The sequence below is a fragment of the Hylaeus anthracinus genome, unplaced genomic scaffold (genome assembly GCF_026225885.1).
Source record: "Hylaeus anthracinus isolate JK02 unplaced genomic scaffold, UHH_iyHylAnth1.0_haploid 0, whole genome shotgun sequence".
Lineage (NCBI taxonomy): Eukaryota > Metazoa > Arthropoda > Insecta > Hymenoptera > Colletidae > Hylaeus > Hylaeus anthracinus.
Window position 1 is genome coordinate 17,597,862 of NW_026533254.1, and position 21,736 is coordinate 17,619,597.

Sequence of the window (21,736 nt, forward strand, 5' to 3'; positions counted from 1 at the left end):
TGGTGTTAAAAATATAGAAATTATAGACAATTTTATTTTGTTCAGACTCAAGTATTATTGCAATGTTTACTTATACTTAAGTTCATAATTAAAATAGTCTTCACACATAATAAACTTTATGTGATTATAATACATGTTATAAGTGAGTGTTCAAACATGCTTCTGTGTAGCTTAATGCATCTCTATTGCAATGTTTCTTATAATTTCTTAAAAGCAACAAAAATGTTTTAGGATTCGTATTTTAATGATCCACTCTGTATACTTGTATTTTATGAAAATCTTTCTAAATCTCTTTTTTAAATTCTTTTTTTCTTCTCGTATTTTATGGAAACAATGTCTTTTGATTTCGTTATTATTAAAGTAGTACTCATGGAAGTAAGTATACATAATATATAACTCTACAATTAATAAATTTCTGCCATAAGTAGCACAACTAAAGAAGTCCAACCAGTGAACGGGTGACTACCTTTGCCTTCTCCTAGAGTATCTCCATAGTTTTCCCACATGTATCCAGATTTTTTGTATTGCTTGATGACGTTCTGTATTAAATTCTTCCTTAAATTCTGATAAACAGTTTTTGCGTTGTCCTGATAAGGACCTTCGATATTGGAATAATACCGTGTCGCTCGTACTGTTAAATAATTTAGATTCATCCAAATAGCTCCTCGCCAATAAGGAGCATCGTGTTCAGTATTATATTTCATGTATAATGGCGATGTCTTTGTAAGCGAGCGTAAACCATATTTCGTCCACAAAAGATTGGGATTCGTTAAGTCCTGTAATATTTTGCCTAACTGTGGCGACTCAGGGCCAATTATTTGCAAAATAAATGGGAACAATGAAACGTAACCGAAAGATGTATCCACGTATCTTAAAGTTGGATCTTCCGAGACAATCCGTATCATCTCTGACGATTGTGCATGCGATCTTGGAGGTGGAACTGGTCTTCGTAAAGATACTTTGTCAGTATGCAATCCAAAGTCAGCATACATTTGCGTATTTGGGGACCAATGTAGAGCATTTAATAAATCATTATCTGATAAATATTGGTAGGTCTCGTGATACTTATCGTTCGGATGATTTAAAATTTCGCTAATTTGAAACATAATATCGGCGGCAAATGCAATCCAGCAACGTAAGTCAACGTGTCGTTCGTCGATGTTTGGATGAGAGGCTCTAGGATAATCGTCTAATCCAGATGTGAGTGTCTTTGGATTTAGTTCTCTATTGGTAGTTCCATCTCTACCTCGCCATCTGTATGTACTTGGCAAGTCTCCAACTTGCGTAGTATTAAACCAATTAAACCATGCTTGAAGGCGAGGATACAATCTATCGAGAAATTCATAATGTTTATCCAACATTTCCTTACGATTGTGTTTAAGAATGAAATCCAAAGTTAAGAAAAACGTTGGAGGATTAGCATTCGTATTTATTTGAGTCACGAACTCGTCTGGGACTTTCGCTAGAGCTTCTTGACCCAAAATCATTTCTCTCGGAATCCAGCCTTCGACGTTCATCAAATCAAACCAATGATTTATGATATCTAATTCGATTTCTAAGTCCCAGGCTGCTATGAGTAAGCCATGGAATCCTTCATCCCACAAGAAACCTCGTGGAAAGAAACTTCTACTAGGTACAGCGGTATACAAAGGTGCTTTCCAATAAGGCACAGGTCCTTTAGTATATTGGCTCTGTACTTGTGAATTTCCATAGAAATAGCCTATGGAGCCTAACATATTCGACAGTGCCATTTTCGCGAATGCAATGTCGTCTTCTGTGTAACCTTTCGATCTCAATTTAAATATTTCTTCGAATTTCGTGTCGAATAATTTTCGTTGCTTCTCCAAAGTACGATCGTAACTTTTTCCAGTTAATTTATCGATCCTATTTATAAAACTACCCGACTCGTAACTGACTTCGATTTCGAAAGGAATTTTTCCTGTTATTTGGGTTACAATAAAATTTGGATTTTTATTTTTTTCATCAGACGATAATGGTATTTGTTCACCTGCTAGAACTATATGTTTCTTTGAAGAACCTTTTTGAGATGCTATTCTAAGGTTTTGAAGCACAGTTTCTTTCAATAGATTCAACCCGGGGGCAACAGTTGACAAAAAAGAGTGCTCTTCTATAGTCCCGTGTATTACATTAAAATCTATGGTAAAGGAGCCCAATCCTTGGGTGTTTCCTTCTAAGCCTGTTATATGGTTCTCATCACCAAGATTAGCTTTAATCCATCCCTTGGTATGTTCCTCAATGGCAGTGTAAAAAAGTAATGAAATTTCTTCCCCATCCCTCATTCCATTTTCAGATGTTACAGCAATTCTTGCTGTCCAATCTCCTCCATGTGTACCACCAGGTCTCTTGACAAATGTAGTATTTAAAACAGCAGAATTATCCACTATTTCCTGGACACCAAAAGATCTTCCATCATGTTCTAACCAGGCATATCTAAATTAAACAATCAACAGTATAGACATAAATGCTGTTAGCAATGCAGAAGGTAACTAAAAGGCAATGCAATGACATTATTTACTTGTCTAATCTATCTCCTTGTTCACACCAATGTCGGAGGCCACTACCATCTTGACGCAACAGATGTGGGAAATACCACATCAATCCTGTCACCAAAGAATGTGGATCTCTGGTTTTCAAACCAAAGTATACACCTGACCTATACGTGCCCCAATATCTGTCTGCAACTTCTAATCCGGTTGCTGTAACTAGCTGTTTTTAAGTAAACAAATAAATATTAGTATACTGAAAAAATGTAATGGCTTAGTTGAAATAAATAATAATTATTTAATAAGTAAAAGTAAATGCAGATCATACCTTTTCTACATCATATGGTGCATTTACTCTGGTTTCAAGGTATCCTTTATAGCTAAACCACATAGCTATGGCAATGCACAAAACTGCAGTAATATTTAATACTGGCATTTTTAATGTACTTTCTTTTTTAGTATTACCGGAATTTAAAATTTTGTTTCTTATTTTTATCGGTCTATCTTGTGTTTTAATCTTAGCCATTATATTTATTCTGAAATAAATGTGATAAGTATCAATAATAGTTATACAAGAAAAATTTAAATATGTACTTGTTTTCCTTTGCAATAAAAATAACACTTTACGTAGATTTTAGAGATGTAAAATAAGTCATTTAATCATAATATTAGTAAACATTATAATTATAGATACCTTATGGTGCAACAATATTTTAATAGTTGGTGTAAATTGTGAATTCAAATCAAGAATTTTGTTTTTCATTCGTTCGGTACGATTTATTTTTAATAGGTTATATTTGGCATAAATTTACTATTTGTTTTGTAAAAACTGAAGAACAGAATATATCCAAATATACCTAAAAAAATGTATGAAAGAGGTGTGCTATGTTTATAGTTACATCATTTCGTTCTCTCGATCTTATCAATGAACAGTAAAATTGAGCAAAATATATACGAGAAAGTAGCGCTGCAGTTTAAATGATTTTAAACTGCTACGAATTATAAATTCCTAATAATAATTATTTTTCTTGTTAACATTCTACTGAATTTTGCTTATTAACTTACTATTCTTATTTACATAAATAAATATACTTAGCATCAATTAACTGCATTTTTACTTTTATATGATATATTCTCTTCTAAGCACTTGTCTATAGGGTAAATCAAACGATTTTTTATAACATTTAAATTTTTATTTATCCAATTGTTGCATATAATACAAATAAAGCATTTACTATCACACAGTAATCATAATTGGGGAAGAGCTTATAATTATACTGTTTACATATTCGTGTATGTATGTAGATCTTTGATTAGTAGTTATAACATTACTATAGTTAGCACATTGTTTAAATTTACAAATGGAAATATTAAATATCAATGTTTGCGCGATAAAATTAACTATAATTTTATCATGATTTAATGTTTTGTACATGTGTCCTTTTTATTAATTACTTTTCCTCTTTTGAATACAATTTCCATCTGAATTTTAAGCAAGTACATCATGTGTAAAATGGTCGCTTAGGTAATAGAATTTGTTATGTATTATGATTCAGGAGAATATAATATTTGGATTAGCGAATGTATCGTATGTATATGTATTGAAATGTACGTAATTTACTTTACTTACTTCTATTATCTTAAATATCTTATATATTTGTTTTTAAAAATTTTGTTAAAACAATTGCGTATATACAATGTCGACAATGTATAGGTTTCCTTGAATATTATGACTAAACAACGAAATATACATATACCTTAAAAATATAACCGAGTGTAAGACTGTGAATAATTATTTTCCTTAGTTTACAACGTATAACAGTAAAACATGTTTCACAGCCGGTAGTATACATTAACTGCAATAAACTTAGGAATATAACAAGTAGACCTTGCTTAATAAATTTTATATCATTTGGTATATAGCATCTTTTCTCGATAGCAAAATTACTTTTCCAATAATGTATCCACTGTTTACAGCCATTCAAAGGCATGTTTTGTTCTTCAGAACTGTAACAATTTGTTCAAATTAAAAGAGTGAATGCTGGTGTATCTTATATTAAAAATACGATTATATTTCTAAAATTCTTGTTATTCCATTTTTGGAGTTTTCTAGAAAAATTTCAGAGGCATAATCGTGTTTTACATATAAAATGTTCCTCTAGCCTCACTTTCTTAATTTCGATTTTTCGTGAAGAAGCAAATAATGATGTCTGATTCAACATTATCGTTCGAATAATGAACTATCAGCAATCTATACATTGATTGTTTTTATAACGATTCGTATTGCAAGATATACATACAAAAGATTGAAAAACATTAATGAAGTAGGACCATAAACATCGTTGTTTCATACAAAAAGGCATATGTTATAATATATACGGACCTGCCTTTTTTTTCGTGTAAAATCATACTGTAACGAAGTAACGAAATGTTTATGATACACCAATATACATAAACAAACTATAATGTAAAAAGTAAAATATTTTTATGTACATAGGAATGTCATTGGCATGAGGTACCATGTACTATTCTACAATGTCTTTTTTTTTATAATTCTTACTATATGTTATCTTCTTTTTTAAATAATGTTATAATAATAGTACATTCTACAATAGCATATGTGATTCACCCAGAATGACGATTCTGTAGCGTTTCGCTATTTCTCATGAATTAGCATTAACAAAAAAAACAACATTTTTTTCATTAATTCCTCGGAGTCATTACAAACGAACAAATATTACTTATTTACTTAAACTAAGCATACAACACGAATTCTTCCTTCTTCAAATATCAAATATTTTTTTCTTTGATTTTTTCTCTATTGAAAATAACAATGCACTCAATTTATCTATAATTATAGTATTTTATATTGCTTTTCTCTGAGCTAATATGAATATTTACCAATAAATATTACATTGTACCAATAAAATTTACACAAATGTAGGTAATCTAAACATTATAACTTTGCAAATATTTGAATAATACTTTTGAAGTTAGAAACGTAAGAGAATCTACAAATTAAAAGTTTGTAAACGTACATCAATGAAACAGTACAAAAATAATGTCGAGTAAACGATTCAAAGATAAAGTTTAAAATATATATCCTTTCTGTTATGTGTATACATGTTTTTGCGTGTGTATTTCCATATACACACAAAAATTTGTACACACACTTGAAAAATGATTGTGTTCAGCAATACAGTATCTTATTTAAACGTGTGCTATTTCTTTTGCGTATTCATAGTCTGTTAAAAAGTGTCGAACAGATAATTCTGTTGCTTCATACAATATAGTCAAGTAACAAAAGAGTATATATATTATTAATGCACTAAATATACATGTAATTACATGTCGCGTAATGTAGTATGAAATCGAACACAATTCTTTAAATAAAAAATGGATAATTCTAAAATAATAGATTGTATCTTAACATTAAATAAAAAAAAAGCACTTGATTTATACAGACCTGGAAAATATTGTTTGTTATGTATGGTGCTTCTAATTTTTATACATACTTTCTATAACAGTGTGATGAAGCAAATACTGTATCTACTATAAACCTCTCTTTACAAGTAATAACATATGTTTTTACTATGACCATCGATATAAATATATTACTCCTAAGGGAAAGCAAATACGTTTCAATTTTATCATTTTAAACTTTTACCATAAACAAATCATTCAAGAAAAATGCTAATTTATGATAAGACGATTGAAAGTATAGAATAATAAGTCTTCCAAAATACGTGGTTGGTACAATGATGCAGCTACAACTAATTGAAATAATACAGTACGTACTGAAAAATCAAAATAATAAATTTAAATATAAAAAAGAAAATTTAAGAATTGAAATTAATTAATCTTATTTTAACTTGATCTATTCGTGTCCCGTACAACGGTATTAAATAAAGTAAAAGTAAATGCTGAAAAAGAAAGTCAGAAATCTGACAATATATACTTCGTTTCAAACATAATTGCATGAACATTATAGCACAGAACGAGTATAACAGATATTTCTGCGGCCAGCGCTTACGAATTAATCTCTTCAAATGGATGTATAGAATATCCTAACGTTCTTCCGTTTTCTCAAATTTAGCTTTAATGTTTTGGTATTAATACCATTCGCATGGAACTCCCTTTCTTTGTCTTGTGGGAAATGACGCTATTACAACGCAAATGGACAGGCGAATCAGCACATTATTCTGTTACATACCTCTGTAGAATATATTTTTTATTGCAAGTTTCTACTTAATAACATAACAAAATTTATGTATTATGTGTAAAAAAAGGATTGCATTGTATTTTTAATTTGGAAAGATTAAGATTTTTAAATCAATCAGTGAAAGAAGTTCTAAATCTGAAACATATCGATATATTTTCAGTCAAAGTATTTTAATGTGAAAAATACAAACGTAAGGTACTCTTCAGAGGTATCCAACACATGTTAACTGCAAGTAATAATTTACTTACAAATTAATGTACTGATTCGACTGGCCAGTTGCGTTGATTACGGTTCATTTTCTCAAACTATCTTTACTACTTGCTCGGCTAGTTGAAGCTGTGCTAGATTCTCCAGGTCCACCAGCACCTCCTGTGTCTCCATTAATACTTGATCCAACAAGAGATGCTGTTGGCGTAACTGGAGCTGAACGTCTCCTCACTTTAGTCAAAGCTTTATCTAATCGTTGTATAAATACATCCACATCTGATCTTTTCATACCCAAAGCTGCAGCAGCAGTTAAATATGGTACTGGATAATTACTATTATGTGCTCCCCAACCTGAATAAAATAAGATTACAACATGATATTATTAATTAAAATAGAATTTAGTTAAAAATAAAAGTCACGTATTCAATACAAACCTTCAAACTTGTGTGAAACAACGTGTTTGCTTTCCGTAGCCGTTATTACTCTTATACCGCTAACATTGCGGAGGAATAGTATTGAACGTAGCATATTAACTTGTTGGAAACCATTATGATGATTTAAAAATTGAAGGGTCATTCCCATTGATATGGGGTTTCCTTTAGTGTCTAGCAATCTTTCATCATACCGTGCTGCTAGTTTTCCAAGTTCTTCTTTCAAACACGAATACATCTCTTTACGTTGCGTTATCAACTGCTTGTAACCAGCCATTCCCAAACTTAGCAATGTTATCATTACATCCATAATCGAGCTAGCACTCGCACGACCTGGATACATTTTTGATATGCGATCTAAAAGATTTTTGTCAAACGAACCAATAATTGCTCCACCCACTGGAACTAAGAAATTCTTATCTGTGCTTTGAACAAAAGCATCGACACGGCCTTTTCGCGATGCTTCTTGTATGAGGTGCATACATCTTGTACTCTGCAAGCTTTAATAGTAGAATACGATGTAATATGTGTTTAAATGTAATCAATTTAAAATGACATTTCTCTCAGTACACACACTTACCCATATGCATTGTTTACTAAGTGGGGAATGTTATATTGAGTACAAAGTGCTGCGATAGAATCAATGGAGTCACTTGCTCTAGGTGCAAAGCAACTGGTTGTTGTAAGCACGCAAGCAACACTTTCACCTAAAGCTGACATTTGAGATTCGAGTCTTTGCATATCTGTCTTTACTTCATCTCCGATTATTTTTGTTTCGATAACAATTGGTTCTAAACCAGCAGTAAATATTGACTTAAAGCTTGACTTTTGATCAATTCTAGACCATAGAACATACTTTGCTCGTGGTCTGTCTTGTTTAAATGTTAACATACATAATACCAAGCTCATGCCTGTAGCCATTGGAGATAAAAAACAGCCTGCTATACTCTTTACTCCTGCAATAAGAAATATTATTAAATTTATTGTATGTGTATACATTACACTTAACCAGTCTAAAACTATTAATCTTACCCATGTATCGAATAACTTCAAGCACCAGAGCATTTGTTAATTTATACATTAAACTACTTCCAGCAGCTTTTGGTTGCACTTCCTCTAAATCGCTCGATCTACCTATACCATGTCCCATTCGAAAATGTCGCCTTGCAACAATGTTAGATATAATCCTTGCCTCGCGTTCTCCGACGCTACAGTTGGAAGGAAAATTGTTACTATCCATTTGCGATAGATCCGAAAGGAATGCTTCTATTGTCGCATCATCCCATCCCTCTTCTGGCCATTTTTGCTGTTTTTAAAAAATTCATAGCGTCAATCATCGAGATATTTAATTATCAGATTTTTAAATATAGCCTTACATGTTCAATGAAATGTCTTATAAGATTTTCACGTGACTTTTTTGCATTTAAGCCTTGTTGTACGTAGGTCGCTGGAATTAGCTTTTCCGCTAAACTGAATGCCTGATTATTCATCTTCTTGGATTACCCAATTCTTTCAAATGTTTAGGCCACAAATCTTAGGAAGTTCGATGTTTTAGTATACCATTGCTTTCGGTAATCAATGTTAGATCATTAGAATAATTATTAGATTTTAGGTAATATTATTTAATGCGCATTACATAACACAAAAGAGATGATACAAACATGAAACTTTGCATTGTTGATATTTGATACTGATTATATATGTATATATAATAAATTTATTTATTTATGAAATAAAACTTTCTTATTGAATGAATTAACGAATAAATATTTTAATGATAAAATATATCAGCTCTTAAGTGATGTTCTTGGATACATGAGGTGCAATGAATTTAAAAAACAGAATGCAAACTTTTCATATAAAACTGAAATTTATTAAAAAATTATGCATACACTCATCATAATTTGAAAACAAAACAATTACATACAATTGGAATGAAACATAATTATAAAACTAAATAGAATACAAACTATAACTATACAATAATAAAACATTTAAAAATAGAATAAGTTAAAAAAATACCATGAACAGGCATAACATTATATAATATAAAAAAATATGAATCAAAGATAAGTAAAGCAATTCGATAAGAATGTTAGAATAAACGTAAGAAACAGCGTTGTTTAAGGGTGTAGAAAAACATGTTGGACTCATTCAAAGAAAAACATAAGATAATTGGCTGAATTCAATACTGGATCAATGTAAAGGTTATGTGTATTCGAATCATTCAAATATCGAAATACCATAATATCCTGCGTGAAAAGAAAAATAATCGAACAACATAAAGCAATTGCAACGTGAATCTTGGTATAATTAGCGAAGAAATAAAGGAAACCTGGTAACTTTAAAGTGACACAGTTTCGTGGAGTGGTCCAAATGACAGAATAAAAATGGGTTGGGCTAGGATGATATTCAAGTGGCGGTGCATCGACAATCATGCACTACCTGACGCATTCCAGAGACTCCAAGCCGTAATCGCATACGTTCGTTTAACTGAACCGAGCAAAGACGGACACGGCTCGTGTCGCGTTCATCCGTAATTGTCACCAGACCGCACAGGGTTGTTAGGTTATGTCGTGTCGAGGTCACCTAAATCGGATTAATTTTACGCAATACAGAGGATGCAACGTAATTGTTTGGCCACGGGGGCCTCGGGACTGCGTTTCAATTGTCGTTGGTTACACGATGTGTACCGCGGACGCGTGGAGAATCGCGAAAATTGCCAAGCACGGAATTTTACCTCGAATTATGGCGTTCAGGCGACAGCGGACGGACGGGTTACGCACGGCGCTACGAACGAATTCGTCCGCCGCCTTTACGGGTCAAAGTGATACGTGTGCGATTCACAACTCAGCTAGCCGGCAGGTGCATTATTTACTGATTATTATCCTCTTCCTTCCTTGCATTCGAATCACCATAACATTTTCGTTAAGAAAAATGGACATGTCAGTAGTGACGGATCGGTGATTTTTTTTAAGTATGTCATGCATTCCACAAACCTTACGACAGTGTTTCTCAAACTTTTTGTAGACCTCTTTGGTAAAGGAACATTTTTGCGAATTTAAAATAAAATACAATTATTTTTATTCAGTAAATTTCAAAACTGCTTCTTAATATAGTAATCCATAATTAAATATATTTTTTATTCATTGATATTTAAGAATTCTTATTATTCATCTCATGTTCAAACTATAATAAAATTTGCCATTTTTTTATAAAATTGTTCAAAACTTCTTCAATTTTTGAGTTTCCAGTTTATTTTTAACCGATTACTGATAACTTTTTAACGAGTCGTTAGTACGGATACTACGGAAAGCATTTCTTTTATATTTTTTTTGTCTGATAACTTCTAGACCCCTATCAACATGTTTGCGACCCCCTACGGATCTGTGGAACTGCTTTACGTATTCTAAGACTCAGCATATATAATATACATATTATATTGTATTTTCAAAACTTATCACTAACTATTTGAATATTCATTCTTGCTTTTTAAAAATGTGTTTTTTGCACGTTTCCTGCGTTGTATTTTCACTAAATTGTACTATTTATAACAACCTCATCCTAATTATTAATAATTTATTTAACCGTTATGATACTTAATTCTGTATCTCAATTTTTTAATATCTACAAGTTTTGCGATATACTATCTCTTACAAAAACACTACGTAATTATGTATCGTCATGTATCTAAATAAACAATTTTTTTATCTACGAATCAAATACGATCATTTTCACTTACATCATACATTGTGTACATTTAAAAAAAAAAGATGCACTTAGTATGTCCGATGGTACACAAATAAATAATTGTGCCATCGTGAATTGAAATTAGTTTTCGATACATTCTTCCTGTAGTAATCGCAGTTTCTCGTACACGCGAGTTTGAAAAGGCTTAATTCGCGCGCCACGAAAAAATTTGAAACGGCATAGGAACACTTCGATTTTCTGCATTGGTATACTTGCACGGAGGTCAACGCAATTCAGTGAACTGACCTCAGTGCGCGTAAGGTTTGCATCGTGCAACGGTGTTAAATTAGTGCTCAAGTGACAGACATAGTGCTGTGCGTCGGCATTTAACCTATATGAGAATAGTATTCTAAACTCCGTTGTTTATATCTATATAGGACACTAAAAGCATTTTGATAAGTCTAGTGCGATAGGTACGTTCCTCCATGCTTGTAATGAATTTCGCTTGTGGACACATTATCAACGTAGTGGTCGTATTTTTTGTATAACTTTTACGAATAAGAGAATACTTTGCAGGACTGTGCCTCGTATGTAAATATTATCGCTAATAAATCTCTTTAAATTATTAATCGAAATTTTCTATGTACGTACATGCACGAATTTGTGAAGAAAATAGTTTCAGTGATAAGAGCAACTGATAAACAATATCCAAAACTATGATGGTTTGTAGATTAAACCGAGCGATTCCTGTGAAGTTAAAGTGACTAATTTATTTTTATTGTCATTTTTCGCGATTGTTCTGCAAAATATTTACTAAAAACTATGGTTACTTTTACAGTATACGATAAAGAAAATGGCTATTTCGAAATAGAATCGTTGAACACTTGAATTTACAGCTTCAGGCTACATTGTCTCTATTAGTATTCACTTTAAAGTAGTGCATTCATTTTCTCATAAAATTGCAAGTAGAATAATAGTTTAAATTATTCTCGACACAATAAACGGACGAAAGGGTATCGCAAATTACGCAAGATTCGAGTGACGATATCGAAGAAAATATTTTTCCCCAAGCAGCTCATAATTTATATTCGCGATGATGCTCGCAGTAGCTCACGATTTCCTCGTGGAGAGAAGTTATTGATGTTTTTGCGATCATTTCGTATCATTCGCCATACAAATAGACATTTCTTAAGATTCATGTAAGAAGTTGAATTAAAGGTTAATTGTTCTGGTGAATTGACGATTTTTTTTTCGATTCTTGCAGTTAATCATGGAATTAGACAATTGTAATTCACACGGAGATCACGAAAACATCGCACCGAACACGCCACAACACGATAACGACCCTAGCGGAACTAAAAAATGGTACCGGCAGGCTAGTCAGAGGTTAGTGGTTGTTTTTGTTTATTTTTTTTTTTCGTGAATTATTTGCAGTTGCAAAACTGTTGATACAAAAAGTATTAGAAGTTGTACATATTTGTGAATTTGTTGTATACGAATTATATTGTACACTACTTTCTCAGCTTTCTTCCATTGCATTAATTTTGATTGAATGCATTTTTTTAAATATAGTTTTTACATAATTGATAACGATGATTATAATGATGTTCGATGTACTGGGTTACAATTTTATATTATTTTTACTTTTATATTGTTTAAAATAATTAGAGGATCAACATTTCTGATCTATTACTATTGTTGTTCAGATTATTATTACTATTTTTATTTCAATTGTTCTTGTATATCTATCGTTATTTTTGTTGCAATTTTACAATTATTCCAATGACTATGCTGCAACTATACTATCACCACACTATTACTATACATACAATTGTTACATAATTATTGTTATTATCATCGCTATCGATATTATCGTAGTCTGACCCTCTAATTATTTTGACATTTTGAGGTCTGTATCTTAAACCACCAATTAAACCAACAAGAGCTTCACATTTTTGTGTATTAGCAATCGACAAAGTTATGAGATTTTAACGATCATCGATGAAGCGTGTAAGATACGTTAAGTAGGAGATTTTATGATATTTATAAGATCTCCAAGGACAACTGTTTAAAAAGCCTACGCACTGTCAGCCGCTGCTCGATCATAGTGCTTAAAAATAACTTGTTCAACTTAATATTTCCACCGTGGTCGTCGATGCTTTCGGTTCGTGCGAATTAGTTCAGAATTTTACGGCGTAGAGGTTACGCCATCGACATCGATGCAGTTCTAATCCCAATCGATTTTATCGTTAAATCGAAACTCTCGTATCTCGATACGCCACTTCACGGCGTGTTGAGACAAACAATGCGATAACGTTAATACGACCGATAACAACGCATGTTTCGTTGGGATATAATATTTCTGGCTGCTTGTAACAACTCAGTGACTGGGTTACTGAGAAATTCTATTTCAGATTATTTTTAGACATTTTTAACGTAGAAAACTGTGGATAACTTAAACGTTCTCTTCAGAAAGTTTTTCTTTTCGTTATTAAGATACATAAAGTTATACAAATTTTGTCCAATTAAACAGGTTATGCGAAAATAGTGCTGGAAAAAATAGGGAAACACGTGTGGACCACTTTAATAATATGTTCCATCTTCATTCATAGCTGCAGGAAAGTTAACTGTTTACTTTATTGACACGATAGCGTCGCGCGTCTCTGTGTATTTTTCCTTCTCTATTATCGTCACGCGAATTGACCCCTGCAGCCTTCTTATCGTCATTGCTATTCTGGCCATACGTTGTATTCGTTTTCGCCGTTTCCTCCAATACGGGACCAAAAATTCTCATTGCGTAGCGGTCATTACATCGTTGTCATTCGCCCTGGTCAGTCAACGAAAGTGTGAATACTCGCGGTTCGCGATCGATACCCGACAAACGACACCGTGGTTGCCTTCATAATGAGTCGTGCAAGCGTTAACGTGTTGGTCACAACGCCAAGCAGAACTGGTAATTCTTCATGATTTGTAAATACGTTCCCATTTATCCACGCGGGTATTGCAAGTCCGCCGTGTTTTCGAACGATCAAATGTTCTATTAAATGTTTGACAGAGTATAAATGAAAACAGAATAAATGTATTTTTGAGTTTGCTTTGAAATTCTGTCGAAAGACGTTCCAAAACTTGATTTGGAAAAAAGTGTTCGTTCCGCGAGAAAACACGTCCCCCCTCCCCCCCCTCCCCGCCCCGCCCCATTTATTGTTAGTTAGCCCACTCGTTTATTCGTCGGTCAAGTAACTATCGCGCATATTTTCCGGGCAGGCTGGAAAGTTCGATTCGACGAGTCGAACGTCTTCTGTAAGGGATCCATTCATCGGTCGATGCTCGATTTTGGTTTGAATCTTGGGACGAGAATGGCCAATCACAATCGTAGCGAGCAGTACCTGGATAGCTGCAACGAGGGCGGTGGCATGCAAACAGATAAGCGTGAATTAGGTCAGAGGTAAATCTTTGCATCTTCATTTTAAACGTCGGCGACGATTTCTTTACGGTTCCCTGTGATACATAATCGAGATCACGTCGCTTTCTATCTCTGTACGGTTTCCTTTCGCGCACATACACCGTGTCATTAACGAGTCGTACTAACCGTTTAATCGTATTAAAAATGAAACGGTTCAGGACGTTGAAAGTCGAATGGCTCGGGATCTAAATACTTTTCGGGGGATTTGGGTCTCTCTCTATCTTGCATGACAATAATGCGCGCGCGCGTATCCGCAACGATCTGCAACCCTCAAGCAATGCCTACAGGGTGTTTCGAAGAAAGGCTCGCAAACTTTCAGAGTATGTAACGCTCGCCAAATGGAACACAAGACTCGGTGAATATAGGGTGAGTCTAAAGTGACGTCACGATATTCACGGCTACTTGCTATATTTGCATTCGTCAATGACTGGATCAGAGATGGGCATTATCTAGATAAAAGAAAAAATAATAAGTAAAAAAATCGAACGGAAGATTTAGAAAATAAAGATATACATTGTTCGTTACTTCAAATTTTTATTTAAATAAATATTATGCCAATCTCTGAACTCAACTACGCGAGCTATTCTAGTTTTCGTTCATGACGGTCGGAGAGAATGTACCATTTTCTTTGTTGTTGTATCTATTGGTTTGAGGTCATTTCTGTTTACTATGATAAGCGTCCCAACAACTTCCACGGAAACATGTCTTTTGAAATGTCTTGTACAAGCACAAGGGACAATTGTACGCGATAAATGTGAAACGTGCATTAGGTATAATCGCGCAATGTTTATTTTCTTTTTTTGCCTCTTGTTTCGCTTATTGTTAGCATCGAAAACTCCCGATAACGAGGCTAGAAATATACTGTATATGCTGCAACGACGCGGTATCATCGCGAACGCGAATAAAAACACTAAACACGTTGCAAAATACGGGATGTCGCAACCTACTTACATATGTGAACGTTTTATCTGAATAATATTTGTCAAACTCATTTGCAAAGAATATTTCGAAGATGGTGGTTTAATGATCTGTTACAAAGCACGAGTTTAGTTTTAACTCTTCCTTAAGGTAGCGATACAAACGTAACTTGGATCTACATAATTGATCAAATTCAGATGGCAACACGAAAGTAAGAGAAAGAGCAAGTTCCTTAATGTTCCTTTCTATTTTTGGGATAAAGAAAACAAAGAAACCTATCTTTATTTACACCTACAGTTATCCACATTTTTCTACATCACGCTGAAATATTGCATTTCGCGCGAACCAAGTCACAACCAGTACTTATCGAACAACGAAGTGAACAATTCGGCACGATCGAACCAGTCTCGCTTCAATTCCAGTCTTCTATTCTTCGAATCTTCGTTCCAACTTCCAATTATTCGGAATATTCTTTTGTTTGATCGCACGGGTAGATAGAGTGCATCATTTCTTTGCAGCTACGTGCCGCTTCAAGCGTATTTCGGATAGCATTCCAAGAACTCCCGGCCTGTTGGGTCCTGAAAAATAGATTCGAAACTCGAAGGGTACGTGATCGTTCACACGCACCTATTTCGAAATACAGTGTGTCCCAAAAATGTTGGAGGTCCTTGAAAAGGGTGGTTCAGGGGGTGATTTGAAACAACTTTTTCCTTAGCGAAATTGTTGTCCGACGCTTCGTTGAGGAGATATTAACGGAAAACACTGACCAATCAGAGCGCGCGTAGACCGTTGGAGCGGCCGCGATAGCGATGGCTACGCGCTAGGTAGCCGCTCCCGTACGCGAACAAGTGACTCGACGTGCATCGAAGGATATTGACGCGGCCGCTCAGCGCGTAGCCTTAGCTACCGCGACCGCTCCAACGGTATCCGCGCGCTCTGATTGGTCAGTGTTTTCCGTTAATATCTCCTCAACGAAGCCCCATCCGACATTTTTGCAAAGGAAAAAGTTGTTTCGAATCACCTCCCGAACTACCCCTTTCAAGGACCTCCAACATTTTTGGGACATCCTGTATAGAACAACTGAAATGGAAGATATCGAAAGAGTTCCACGACTGTTTCGACTCCTGATGTAATATGCTTTCTCGAGCCCAAGAAAGTTTGAGAAGCGCTGCTCTAGCTGGATAGTGACGTAGACGTATCAACACAGCCTGACACAACGCATACGTCAGGCTGTTGTTACTCTCTATAAACATAATGCTTTTGGGCAATTCGATGTGGATGAATATCAAAGCTCCGTTGTCACGTCATAAATGACACTGATACATGGTCTATTCATCCCTGTCTTACTTCGATTAATGGGATCGTGTTTCTAGCCATTTTAGAAGATTGAAGTAAATGTATTATGGGACGAAATAGTGTTCAGAGTTAGATTTCTAGCTAAAGCATAGATTAGCGAGTTAGAGGATTACGTAGAATTTGAAAGATGAGAAGTAAATAATATACATTTGTCGAATATCGAGTCTGTAAGGCATGTTAGATCTTCAGATATCTTAGTAATTCTCCAAGTGTTTTATACAAGGAAAAATGCAATAGATTTTAAACAACTTATTTGTCGTTGCGTAAGAACCATGGGTGCAACTTATTTTGGTCACTGGCAGGAAACCTTGGCAACGCGATTCCGATATGTATTAATTATAACGTCGCAATGATGGGCACGTGTAAAACATTGATACTATTAGGTCAGCCGTTTCTCGACAAGAGGAAAAAGTGAAGGGGAAATGCGCTTTTAGTTATGTTTAGAATTTAATTTTAGCCACGACATCTAAGTGGCAGGTCACACGCATCTCTGTTAGAATTGCTATTTACACCGTCATTTCAATTTCGCACACACATATTCAAAATAAATTGTACAAACGCTAGATGAATTACATACATAGAAACGGCTAATGTGATTCTTTATCTTAAGCTCTAGTTTGGAGTTTCGCTTTTTCCATTTTCAGAATCTCTTAATTACTTCAAGGGAATTACTCGATGATCCAACTCTAAGAAATGTGATTCACGATTGCGTCAACCGTTCGAAGAAAGAAAAACTTTGGCGTTTACATTGAACGCTTTATCTCGTGGAGCGATAATAATTACGATAGTTTCTTCAAATCTTTACAATTATGAATAATAAGTTGACTCTGGTTGGTTTAAGTAGTTGTGCATATACATATTTATGAGGTAGAAATCATATATCGCGCGTCCATGGGGAATTTGCCACTGGAATCTCAAACACGAGAGATTTTTAGTCGCCGCCACTCTCGTTGCAACGTCTGTGATATATGTATGTACATAACCATAGGAAAGGGAATAGTGAAAGCGTAGCCGATACGTAGACGATACTGCCTTAGCATGGACTCGTATTTAGACGTGCATCCTGACACGATGCTTGACCGACTTAACCGAAAGTCGATATCGCGAACCGACGCGCGAAGGAGGCTCGTGTCAGAGCAATTAAAACCTAAAACAACGACTGTGTTGGCTTAACAATTTTATGGCAGCCCGGAAATTGCCTTACATTACAACGTAACAGGGATTGTTCTAGACTAGAGTTTCGATGTTCCATACGCTTTCTTTCTCAATCGATACAGATAACGTCGCATCACGTTCGTTTCATCCTCGTCTGAAGAGTTCTAAGAAATTTACTCACAGTGCTTTCCACTTGTGATAATCGAGACACAATGTGCGTTGTCAAGAGTTAGTCGACGTAAAGCTCTCGAGACTTTCCACTAAACAATTATCTACAATTACATAACGCCAGAAGATCGAAAGTTTCGATCAAATCTACCCTGTACCGCATCGTACGGTCGAATTCAGTGGAATCTAATTTTAGGTCGGTAACGATGGAGTTCCCATACGTAACCCAGCACAAGGTCACGTGACTCATCTTTACCGTGTACGAACGTAGCGATCATTGTCTGTACGTTTTTTGTTCGGCAATTGTATAGAATTGGGTATGAAAAGAATGAAATAGATATTTCAAGCGTGGTTGGTTGAGGTCTACAGCGTACAAACGCGTTTTGTTCGAAACTGTAGGATATTAATCGTGTTTTCTTCGCTCGATTGCAATTATTAATGGTTTTCCATACACGGTGGCGTTTGAAAATATCTAGAGAGTTACCATTCGAACTCTGCGTTAGACAAAAAGTATCCCTGGAACAAAGATACGTACCAAAATACTAAAAAAACGACTAAACATAACCTATATAGGGTAAACTCACGAACACTGCTTTCTTCTTTTACAATTCTAAACGTCTTTCGATGAATGATGCAATTTGAAATATCATTCCAATATGTTCCTCAAGTATTTCTGTGTCTGAACATTGTGTTCAAGTTCACTCGCGAAATTACTCTTCAAATTACAGTTTTTAAGCGCGATAAGTACATGTATATACGTCTGTTACTCAGAGTTGCACGCGATTATTCCAACAGACAAAAGAATTCTTCGTGAAACGGTTAACTCGCCACGTATCTTCATGCCGCCTGAACAAATTGATAATTAGACGAGAGTTCTCGTTGCTGCTGAAATCCATTAGGCAACAACCTACATTGTCTTCTCATTCGTTATTATTGTTACATTACATCTATTTATGGCATAGATCTTCTTTGCTGTATGTTGCTCAACGTATGTCGAAAAAGTAGAAACAATACTGTGGAAACTGTAACTATTATTGCGTAACTACGACAGATGGCGGTTCATAGTTCATTCTGGCGTGAACCAGTGTGAACTGTGCCACTCGTGGCTTGCTTCAATTTACGAGATTACAAATACCGACCATCGATACAAGACGAAGTAAAGGTAGTAAATTAGTAATTTTGATATATAAAAACTGTAATAAGTTTTTATTTCATACGCGACAATTTTAGCATGCACTTTTGCACATACGCATGCAATTTTAGCATATTAAGCTAAACAGATCGAAACATTTAACAGCAGGATCGAAGCACGTCATTGTTTTATCGTTAATTGTATTACATTAATTTGGAAAACAAGAATCCGTTTATTTATATGTGAGACGTATCTGTAAGGAATCTCTGTACACCACGAAACCAATTATAGCGGAGATGCGTCCGGAAGACGATGAATTAATTCCTATCGGTGCGTATTAACCGGTTACTCGGCAAGTCAAGGATCAGTTGACGTTTGATCATCGAGCGGATCGCATCGTACTTTTCTGTCACGCGACTTTCACGTGTCAACCGTTAAAAGTCTCTTCTTTCGATCGACGAGTGTGAAATTTGTCTTATCTATATGCTTGCTAATAAAAACCGCTGATATCTAGTATAGTGTTATTTAAAAAAAGAGACAGCGTGTACGAGTACTCAAAGTATAATAAAAAAAATTTAGAGAATTTTCAAATTTATTTAAATTTCACTTGACAAGCGATCGATTCGCAAGAAATAAGTACGTATTACAGTTCATTGTTTCTCGAATATTTAACGTTATCTCCGAGATAAACTTCAGTGACGCGTAATGTAATCGACAAAGTGCATATCGGAGGCTTCTTTGATTTAAGAGATACAAAGTGGCGTGATACGGATTTTAAATTAAATCCACGTGTAATTATATATATATATATTTTTTTTTTTTTTTTTTTTTGTGGAATTCTGGGTACCTAGTGTATTTATTAAACGAATGTTTTATAATTTGTAAATTGTATTTCGTATAGACGATCATGCTACATGACGTAATACATGTAAATGATTTCCTTACATCTTATTGGCGTCACATTTCAAACAATGTGTAGGCTGCTACCTTATCCACGTAATTCGATTATGATACCCTGAATCGGATACATCGTAAAATTGATCGTAAAGAGATCTATAGAATAAAATAATTCTCTTTTCTAACAGACACGCGTGATTAGTTCAAGTAGCCGGCACATTCTACAGAAAGCATAGACGTTGACAAATGCGTATCCGTTAATTTGAGTTGAATAGAACCTTTGATCTTTTGCAAGAGGCACATTGACCAAGATAAATGCGAATAAAGAGCAAACTTGGAACAGTCGCTTTGTAGACGTTCCTTGATACGGTAGACCCGACGACATTGGCCTTCGACTAATTTTTTTTAGTCATTTACAAGTCTATTTCCGTTTATGTTAATGACAATTTCGTCGTTGCAATGAACTGGAAACTAGAATCACATCCAACAATCCGTTTAACGCGATTTATTTTTATTTATTTTGACTCAGTTTTATCAGTGAGCGATTATATTGCAGAACGTTACGCTTTTCGGATAAGTTTTATCGTCTTCCGTATGGTTCGTATCCTTGACGATTAATTGTTTAGTTTAATGTAAACTGATTACATCATTGAAGAGATATTCGCGAGTTTAGTATATCCACGTTACAACACCATTTAAAATAGTTTGAAATATTAATTACACGCGTATGTGTGAATATCCCTGAAGAGGTTAAAATGTCGATGGCTTCTCGGTCGCTTTTGATGATACAAGATACGTCCTAGACGTTTCTGTTTGTCACGTGACCGCGATTTTGATTAAAAACTATTCAGTTGATTTCTAACAGAGCGGATTATACATATGCTACGATGAGTGAAATCCAATAGTAAAGAACGATCGACGCGTACCGTTATCGGCGTAGAGAACGACACCTTCTTGATTAGAGCTCTGACGACATATCCATCATCCTGACATTATTGCGACATAGAATACATGGCTTTATACGCGTGCCATTTTCTTCGATGTTTGTTCACGACTGGCCTATTGTGACAGCAGAATTTCCACAACGCATTCTACATACGTTCTTTACATTGCACGAAATTTCACGGATATCGTTATTTTTGCAATCGAAGGCATGCTTTTACGCGAAAGGCTTCTATTCTTGAACCGTCGTGTCGTTATATCAACACCCGGTCACTCGGAAACATTTTTCATAGATGACTTATCGTTTCCATGCGAAACGCCATTCGGTTCTGTCGGGCACAACGTGAAGTTGCAACGGTCCAGAGCGATGGAGTAGCGAGGATGAGCAATTGCTGCTGTATTCATTCTCCTAGAATCCTTCCTCTTTCTCGAATCTCGTACTTTTCAATTATGGATGAAATTCGGATCTTCTATGTTATAAAAATCGTAATTATGAATCATTTAAAAAAAAAAAAAAAGAAAAAAAAAACAATTGACCGCGTTGTTACTGATGTACAATTAATTAAACCACAATCATTTCTCGAGTACTATGAATGAATGTGTAGATATACGTATTAATTTATTATGGATGTGTGTGAGAGCAGGAAAGTT

The 21,736-nt window shown here is 34.6% G+C and overlaps 3 protein-coding genes across 12 annotated transcripts in view; 1 reads left to right on the forward strand and 2 right to left on the reverse strand.

The window, feature by feature from the left end:
- On the reverse strand, positions 1-3,338 carry LOC128886897 (uncharacterized). Its single transcript, XM_054142149.1, has 4 exons — positions 3,199-3,338; positions 2,833-3,040; positions 2,537-2,727; positions 1-2,451 (listed from the first exon to the last, which is right to left on the reverse strand). Exons 2-4 carry the CDS (start codon positions 3,028-3,030, stop codon positions 405-407), a joined length of 2,436 nt encoding a protein of 811 aa, XP_053998124.1. The 5' UTR covers positions 3,031-3,040; positions 3,199-3,338; the 3' UTR covers positions 1-404.
- Positions 3,199-11,251, reverse strand: LOC128887015 (O-phosphoseryl-tRNA(Sec) selenium transferase). Of its 3 annotated transcripts, none has more exons than XM_054142438.1 (7): positions 10,105-11,251; positions 8,741-8,929; positions 8,397-8,670; positions 7,945-8,320; positions 7,368-7,864; positions 3,623-7,284; positions 3,199-3,361 (listed from the first exon to the last, which is right to left on the reverse strand). In XM_054142438.1, the coding sequence occupies exons 2-6, from the start codon at positions 8,852-8,854 to the stop codon at positions 7,019-7,021; spliced, it is 1,527 nt and encodes a 508-aa protein (XP_053998413.1). In that variant the 5' UTR covers positions 8,855-8,929; positions 10,105-11,251; the 3' UTR covers positions 3,199-3,361; positions 3,623-7,018. The 3 variants fall into 3 exon arrangements, with proteins under 3 accessions (XP_053998413.1, XP_053998395.1, XP_053998403.1); XM_054142420.1 differs by lacking the exon at positions 10,105-11,251 and adding an exon at positions 9,810-9,951; XM_054142428.1 differs by lacking the exon at positions 10,105-11,251 and adding an exon at positions 9,810-9,950 and having other exon boundaries at positions 8,741-8,897.
- Positions 9,936-21,736, forward strand: part of LOC128886930 (cytosolic purine 5'-nucleotidase) — an 18,417-nt gene continuing 6,616 nt past the window's right edge. The window contains exons 1-2 of one of the 8 annotated variants that reach the window (XM_054142213.1): positions 9,936-10,229; positions 12,319-12,440. In XM_054142213.1, coding sequence (XP_053998188.1) covers positions 9,936-10,229; positions 12,319-12,440 — 416 coding nt within the window. Of the gene's footprint in view, positions 10,230-11,391; positions 11,528-12,318; positions 12,441-13,541; positions 14,008-14,318; positions 14,500-14,591; positions 14,884-19,596; positions 19,883-20,607; positions 20,741-21,736 lie in introns of those variants that run through there. The other 7 variants (XM_054142240.1, XM_054142230.1, XM_054142223.1 and 4 more) reach the window with 7 other exon arrangements.